The sequence below is a fragment of the Limulus polyphemus genome, unplaced genomic scaffold, assembly GCF_000517525.1.
Source record: "Limulus polyphemus unplaced genomic scaffold, Limulus_polyphemus-2.1.2 Scaffold4135, whole genome shotgun sequence".
Lineage (NCBI taxonomy): Eukaryota > Metazoa > Arthropoda > Merostomata > Xiphosura > Limulidae > Limulus > Limulus polyphemus.
This window is the reverse complement of record NW_013669745.1, coordinates 42,574-51,540: the sequence shown is the minus strand read 5'-3', so window position 1 is coordinate 51,540 and position 8,967 is coordinate 42,574. Positions and strand designations below refer to the sequence as shown.

At 32.6% G+C, this 8,967-nt stretch overlaps 1 protein-coding gene across 1 annotated transcript in view; it reads right to left on the bottom strand.

The window, feature by feature from the left end:
* Positions 1-8,967, bottom strand: part of LOC111088620 (cadherin-23-like) — a gene marked incomplete at its 5' end in the record, with an annotated part of 90,901 nt that overhangs the window by 40,933 nt on the left and 41,001 nt on the right. The window contains 3 exons of the mRNA XM_022399274.1: positions 3,576-3,898; positions 6,089-6,447; positions 7,662-7,738. Of these exons, the coding sequence (XP_022254982.1) occupies positions 3,576-3,898; positions 6,089-6,447; positions 7,662-7,738 (759 nt within the window). The remainder of the gene's footprint in view (positions 1-3,575; positions 3,899-6,088; positions 6,448-7,661; positions 7,739-8,967) is intronic.

Here is an 8,967-nt window from a genome sequence, read left to right as displayed (position 1 = left end):
AAGTTGCGTTGTAAACACGCGTACTTGTAAGCTGTAACGTTATTATTAGGCCTATACATACGATTGTTAACAACCGGTTCGTGGAGGTCATTAAATTCTAAGAACCGGTGCAAACCGGCTGAATCCCACCACTGCTTACCTCCTCTCGCAGAATAGCTAACTTGATCCCCCAGGCATTTACCTATAACACTTGCATGTCAACAGTTTTAAGTTAGTTACCTCTAAAATTCACATGTTTAACATGAACTGTTCTAGTGCATAATGACATCATTATGCAACAATAGCTCTCCAGCAATAGGAGGGTAACACAACCTCCTTGCTCAATAATTCCCCTTCAGAATTCGAAATAATTTCATTCTTAGACATGGTAAGAAGAAAATGTACTGGAATTGGGGAGGAGAGGTGGGAAGAGGTGAGTATCTGTTGGAAATACATTTTAAGATAAGGAAAACATCTCACATCCTCACACAGAATAGCTAGAATTCCACATTGTAATGGATGGACCAGTGAAAACATTAAACCTAGAAGAGCTCCTTCCAAAAAAATGCCTGATGAAAAAACCCATGGAATGTGACACCTGATGGCAGAAGTTTCATAGGGGCACACCTGTGATAGTTGCATCTCATCTTGGCCAAGGTATACTCTTTGCCCTGAAAGATACTGAGGAAAAGACAAAAGAGCCCTAAGTGTTGCAGGAATAGGTAGAATTTTAACATGACCAACCAAGCACCTGCACAAAAGTTGCTGGCAAGCCAATAAGTGTAGTGTCATTAGGGTGCAATCAGACTGTACAATTTATGGCTCACCTAAATTCAACTGGGCAGACAAAGAAGGGTGATGAGCCTGTCTTGAAGTAGGAGGAGTGCATATTAGTTGTTTAATGGGGTGGCCTGCACTACACAGACAGTGCCACCACTTCCCAACTCCTCACCATAATGTGCTGTAAACAGTCAGTAAGGAATTCTCCAAGGTCCACCACAACAGTGGTTAGGAACTAAGAAAGGGGGGGGAGAATTTATAATGAAGAGATCCAGAAAAGTGCTTGGACCCTATTAAGATGCTTATTGGAAAGATCTTTTACTGTACACAGTGCAATGAGTGATTGAAAAAAACCTAGTTTTAAAAGCTGGCAAGCACATGCCAAAAAAGTGGACAGTCACTAACTGGTGCCAACTTTTTCCATGATAATCCATGAAATAGCACCATCTGGATTAATCAGTTTAGAAATATTAATACCATGAAGATACCTCTAGTCGTCCAGCAGAACATTCCATCTCAACAGTGAGAACCGATCTACCCAGGAACCGACATCCAAGTACTGGTGGGATGAGGGATCTCAACCAGAGGGCCGAACTGCAGTTTGGTGGATCAACTCAAGTTGGTGGTTCATTGAGAGGATCTACACCACTTACACTGGCAGAACACTACTGCTGTACTCTCTACTGAATGGAATTAAGCACATTAAGGAGGAAGCTTCTATGTTCCACCAACTCAATGGTTAGGAATTGGTAAGTGGTAAGGATTTTCATACTCCACTTGTAGAAGAGGAGGAATGAAGTAGGGAGTCCAGAGAAATGTAGAATGCCACACTGAAAACTGTGCAATGGATGATCACAGTAACTATAATTTGAAAAGCAACCATCCCTGATTTATTTAACTGAAGGAATGGCATGAATGGGAAGCTATCGCTTTCTGCTTTACTCATGTTAATCCATGAGTCAGTATGGTCTAAGATGGGCATAAATATGAAGCAAAATACTGCAAGCAGAACCTACAAGCAGTCTCATAGAACACCCCATCTTGACAGTGGGTGTTTTAGGCCTTGTAGTTATGTATATCTTGGCTTGGTATGCCCTTCTAGCAGGGTACCTTAATCAACATCTCAATTGGTACAGCTCCTTGCCATACCAGCCTCTTGGTCTTGATCTGCAGGAGGTGGTATCCCGGGGTTACCCAAACTGTAAATATAATGTTCATGTTATAAGCCATGAAATGCAGATTTTGTGGCTGATAGCTGATAAGAATACCTGGACAGGTACCAATTGCTTCTGAGAAAATACCTATAAGGGGTATGACCATTTAAAGGAAAAATGAAAAGTAAACTCACTGACTTATAGTTGAAATGTTGTGTGTAGAATGGCAACAGGTGGAATGCGATATCTGGATGAGGAAGAAATGACCACATGATTTAGGTAATGAAAGATGTGAATATTTTTGGATATTTTTGAGAGAATTTTACAATTGCTTCAGTATGTTTAGTAGTTAAAAAGAGTTTAATACCAAAGTTATAACAATTTTCTGAGTTCTGAGTGAACATATACATGGAGAAATGGTGTAAGTAAAGACACCTGTATTACGAAATAAGGCCGAGAGCTAGAAAGTACAACTAGCTGGGTCAGTGGCACTGGTAATTACGTCGAGATATCGCCTAGCAACAAAGTAAGTGCATGAGCACCTGTGACAGGTTGTGATGGATTACTGATGCTAACTTGTTAGTACTATGGAAGCTACAAAAAAGTCGATGTTAACAAGCAAAAGTGGTACTTTGATGCCATATTCCTTACAAGACACGAGTGAATTAGTACAAGTGGAAAGGCAACCAGCTAACTCACCATAACAGTAACCGATCACTTGAGAATTTTGGTTATGGTTTTAGACTAGCCCAGGAAGTTGCACAGATCGACCAATAAAGTGGTAGACTATTTGCAGGTAGTGGAACCTGAAGCCTGAGACATAACAGACGAAGTAGTAGTAGTAGTCACGACAGTAGTATTCATGAAACAAAATTCAGAAATTCATAGTTCAACTGTTAGAATTAAAAATAATAATAATCGTTCAAGTTTACTTTCCTTGAAATCCTAATTAAGTTAAACTTATTAACCTAGTTAAGAGAAGTACCAATGTAAAAAAAAATCTAGTTCTTTGAGTAAAAAAAAACACAAGTGTAAAGTCAAAATACACAAGCCAAATTAGAAACATTTGAACACTACACTGCCCAAGTGAGAAGTGAAGGTTAGGTTGATCAGTATAGAGGGAGTAATCCGCACCTGGAGTGTGTGTGGTGCTCCTTTTAGTGGAGGGTTTGTCAAACATACTCATTTGCATGCAAAGATGTAACAAAACCATGTTGAATGTTTGGTAGGTGGGAATTTCAAGGCTATTGGCAAGCAAAAAAATATGCACATATAGAGGACAGCACCAAACGACAGAAACAATTATGTGAGGGAAAATAAGATATCATATCAGAATTTCTCTATTTAATGACTATGCTGAATCCAATTTTTGAGTTCTTTATTCCCACAAAAAACTTATAAAGGTTTAAATTTTAAACCTGTTAAGACAGCTAGTATTCTAAAAACCTTGTTTATGATTGGATGATGTTGTATAATGATCTAGATAAAACTGTTCATTGTTAATCAGTTCAAAATTAACCATTTTGTTTATATGAATGTTTTCTTCTATTAAGAGTTATAAATGATAAATTGCGAAACTATTCTTACTCTTGAAAACATGCATCTAACCACACATTTTACTAAGAAACTGAGCATCCCTTATGAATGAAAATGTTGACTTACAGTTTCAGGATGAACAGAAAAAAACTCAGAGTCCTTAGTTCCTCCTAGCACCCTGTAGTTTACTAAGCCAAAGTTGCCATAGACATTTGAATCTTCATCACTAGCTTCCACTGTAAGTTTACCAGTAATGTTTTTCTCTTCGTCAACCTCAATGGTATAGGTGGCATAAGTAAACTTTGGATCATTATCATTTACATCCCCTATTTCTAGGAAGACCCATGTACTAGTGGATCGGCTAGGAGTTCCACTGTCTGTTGCTGTCACAGTGAAGTTCATAGTCTTGTCCTTTTCATAATCAATTTCTTCCATAACTTTTAGCTCCCCTGATAAACATAGATTAGCTAATTAATGCACTTGTCATCAGAAATTAGTATTAGGCCTATTATGTTTTTAACATTGCATTCCACATCAAAGGCATTAATTTTCGATATATATATATATATATAGCTATTTGCAGTAAAAATAATAGTCTTAACATATGATATTGTTTGGCACTAAACAATTAAAAATAATTCAGGGCAAAAGTTGTATATCTTATTTGTTTAATTCAATTTGTGTAAAACTTTTGAGAGTTTAAATTTTATATCACACACTTTAGTATGGATATAATAACAATGAATTTAATCAGCAGCAGAGTGTCCAAACAGAAAACTCATTTGTAGTGCAATATGTAATTCTCCACAACAATCAACTTAAAAAAAAACAATTAATTTAACTTTAGTGATCAAAAGGAAAAGAAATGCAACTGGACAGTCTTCATACTTTAAGTTAAAGCTAAGAACTCTGTTGTATAACAAAACTTCTATTTTAAAACCTTTCACAAGCAAAAGTATCCTTTCCTATGGTGGGAAAAGTTAATCTATTAATTTAAATTATTTTATGGTCTTTAAAAAGGTTAATTGTGTTGCACTCTTGGTTTCACTCGGAGCCAAAGTTCTGAGCTATTTATACCACCCACCGCAAAAAGTAATTGTTAAGCATTTCAGTCATGCTAAGAGCTGCTTGACAATAACATATGGTAAATCTACATTTTTATTCTTTAAATTATATCACATTTTGAAATGTGAATGATAGTGTGATTAATTACTAACAATTTAGTGTAGAATATCCTGCTTGTGAAATAAAATTTGGCATCAACATTATTCATGCCTGTTTTCCCAACATTTCAAAATTGAGTGTTGAGTTTTGCCTGTGTGTGTACTTTTTCAAACTGGAGACAGATGAATGCTCAGACAGATGCCATGGTTTGCAATATATATAGGATATTGTTAAATATCTCTATAGTTTTGTAATTGTTATAAACATACACAGGTGAGACTTATATCATCTTGGAGTTTATAATGAGTATATACATATTAGTCACCACACACAAATATACATAGCTATTTTTTTTATTCTATGAGCTTAAACTTACTTCTTATGCTGATGTGTCATATTTATGGCATTTACTCTTTTGACAATTGTTAAAATGGATACCTATTACATACTTGAATAATCATTATTCTTGATTTGAAATAAACAAAACTAACATACTGCTTCACCACAAGTAAAGAACTGCTGATTTGAAAATGACACTAGTTATACCTTTAAGGCACTTTTTAGGATCTTTATTTTACATTATCTAAAGTTTCAGAGTAGATGGAGGATTAACCATATTTCGAATTTATGACTTATATGTACAACTATAAAATGCAAGTTAAATCCAACATTTTACATTACGTCTTTTTCAAAAACTCACAGCATCACAAACTGCAAGAGCTGTCTGATATTTAAACTACAGTAATAAAAGATCACAATGATATTATGGTGTAACAAAAAAAAGAGCACAATTACACATAGAAAGAAACTAAACTCAAAAATAAGAAGAAATTAAGCTATATACCTTCTATTTCCAAACACAAACGCATAAACACCATTGTAAGTCTTGTTAATACTATACTGTTGTTTTAAGTGTCTGAGGCTTAAATCCTCACGTAATTCCTTTTTTTCATTGTTACACCATTATTTCATATTGTTCAAATGTTTTTACACTTACTGTCATTTAAACATCAACATAATATTTGTAATTTGTGACACCATAAGATTTTGAGAAAAAAAAAAGATGGATATCAAAACATCAGCCTTAAATATTGTTATATTTTTGGCATTCTATATAATAATTATTTTAAAATATCCATTTTCCACTTTCTAGACGAATTTCTAACAACATAAAACTCTATACGTGGGAAGGACTTTTAGTTCCATATCTTTTTAATACTTTTCAGAATCTTTATTATCTACTTTATTTTTGTACTCCATTAGATTTTTTATTCATGTGATGAACAGTAATCCTCCAGATTAAATCCTATACATCTAAAGACTATTTTCAAATTAATTAAGTTTTAAAGAGTACAAACTGATGTAATGTAATTCATTATATAACAGAACGAGCAATAGTAAATGTTTTAAGACATTTAAACAAAACTTTGTAAAATAGAAAAAAACTTAGAAAGTACAAACTTTTTTAAACTTACCACTTTTTTCTCCCAACTGAAATACTTCTAGATAAGTAGCTTCATTCTCCTTCAGACTGTATGTTATAATATTGTGCTCATCATCGTCCTTGGCAAGTATATTTTTCAGGAATGAGTTTTTTGCACTCCCTTCCCATACAAAAGCTTTGTAGCCGTATATGGTATCATTGTTCACAAAATATGGGTCATTGTCATTTGCATCTATCAGAATAATCTTTAGTCGTAGAGTGTTGCTGTTGCCTGAACCATCATTGTCTTGTGCTTTAATGGTAATGTAAAAATCTGGTACCTTTTCTCTATCAAGTTTATGATCATCAGTTTTTACAGTAAGAATTCCACTAATACGGTCAATAGAAAAGCTGGAATGCATAAACAATGAATTACATAAATAAAAACATTTTTCTTCAAACTTCATTCAGAAGTAATCATGTAAATCCTCCAACCTAAATTTAAATAATAAAATACATTTGTTCATTAAACAACCTATAATCTACTGTAGCTGGAGGTCTAAGACCAAAATTTTATGCATTAAAGTGTATTTTGAATTCATTTAATTGTAATTAACTTATATATATACATATATATATATATATTTATACTTATTTATAGATAGAACAATGAGATACGAGCTCAAGATAAACTTTTCACTAGGAGTACTTTTATGACTATTATTTATTAAAATGCACTTCACCAACAACAACCTTATTTTTTAATTCTTAAATTAATGCAGCATTCTACCAAACTTCACACACTATCAATATCAGGCACAACCTTTAGGCATTAGGATGAAATAACAAGTATTATTTTCAATACAATGTAAACAAAAAAATTTTACTTACCAAACTCAGAAACATTAAAGAACAAAGAACAATGCTATTGTAGACTTTTGTATTTTTCTTACTCATGAGATGTAATTAAAGAGATGGTTAGCAAGTTTAAATAAAAAATATTTACAATCTGTATCCAACAACACTTGTACAATATGGGATGTAGAAAGTTAAGATGCAGTTGTATCAAATATTGGTTAACATACATAGCACATATCAACATACAGTGACCACTTCTAAAAAACATACATACTTTTTCATTCTTTTTTCCAACTAAGAAGTTTTCCTTTTTTTTTATTACTTGGTTCATATATGAAGCCATTAGAAGTTGTGCAAGATTATTTCATAACACAAATTTTATTTCTCAGAATGAATAGATTTGTTTGGTTTCAATTTCACCCAAAGTTACATCAAGACTATCTGCACTAGCTGTCCCTGATAGACTAGAGGGAATTCAGCTAGACAAAACTACCAACCACCAGCTCTTGGGTAACTCTTTTACTAATAAATAGTGGTACTGACCATCACATTATAATGCCTCACAGCCGAAAGAGCAATCATACACTTATTTTCTACGATATTGGTCTCAAAGTGATCAGTTTCAATTTTTTTAAATAATCTCAGTAGAAGTCACATGAAAAAAAATATATATATTTTAAATTTATTGTGTTATGTTAACTTAAGTCTTATACAGATTAACAAAATTTATGTTAAAATTCCAATGCAAGCAAAGACAAAAATCTTACTCTTCCACAAAACTTCCACTCACAAGTGAATATCTGATACCTTCTGTACCATATAATCCCATATCTTTATCAGTGGCCTACAAGAAAAATTTACACATTAAGAACTATTAGTAAATACATTATCAAATGATATACAGCGTGGGACAAAAATAACTACACAGAACAGTTTAATTTCAAACATCTTACTATGAATGAAAAAATAATTAAATAGGCTTTAATTGTGTTCATATGTTCTTTAGTAGCAAAAATATAATGCCAAATGCATCAATTGTATGATAATGTAAATCATAATTATATAATATATATCATAATTAAAAAAAAAAAACTTTTCACATGTGCAAATTTGAGATTAAAAACAACAACATATACTTCTTGACAACTTACTTAATGTATTTCTTTTCAGTAACAAAGCTTCATGAGCATTATTATTATAAAATATAGTTTTGTATAATTTTTGAGACTTTGAGTACTTCATCCTATAATTTAAAATATACACATGAAAAACCTAATAAGCAATGCTTCCAAATTTTATTTACAACCATAAAACGTTAGGCCTAATGCTGCTATAATTACATATAGAAAGCACCTTAAAAAAATCAAATCTCGGAGGTTTCCAGAAGTAATTTAAGTGGCAGCATGAAAGTTATAATTGCATTTACTCAGTCAAACAATTACTTGGATTATGAAATGTCTCCAGTCTGATGTTGCTCACAGGCAATTTTGCAAAAATGGGACTACTACATGCAGTGTGTGTACAAACACACATATATAAATATATACATATTTTGAACATACAGAACTGCAATACCTCCTGAAATGCATGAGCAAAGGTTTTGACAGTGACATTTAAACTCAAACACATGTACAGTATATACAAAAGTATAAAAAACATATATATATATATATGAAATAGTGTGAAGTACTGTAATAAGAATGTATCATGACCTAAATTACAAACAGAAATTAATGAAGTGTGCAAAGAGTTGGTCCATTAGAGAAGGAATGCTTTATTGAATTTCAAATTTGCTACATGTATTAGGTCATCAAGAAATTAATGTCGCAATTTGGAACACTTTCATTAACCCAGAAAACATCATGTATAATAGTTAAACGAACCACTTAAATGTCACATTAGTGTAGCCTATATAATGTGTAAATTTTAGTATACTCTAATCCTTTATAGTGATGGCACATGATGAGACACATTTGGCATGTAATGCTGTTTGAATACAAAAAAAGAAACAACATCTCTGTAGCTACAAAGAATATCAAAGTTTATACAAATGTTGTGAACATTTGTAAGTGT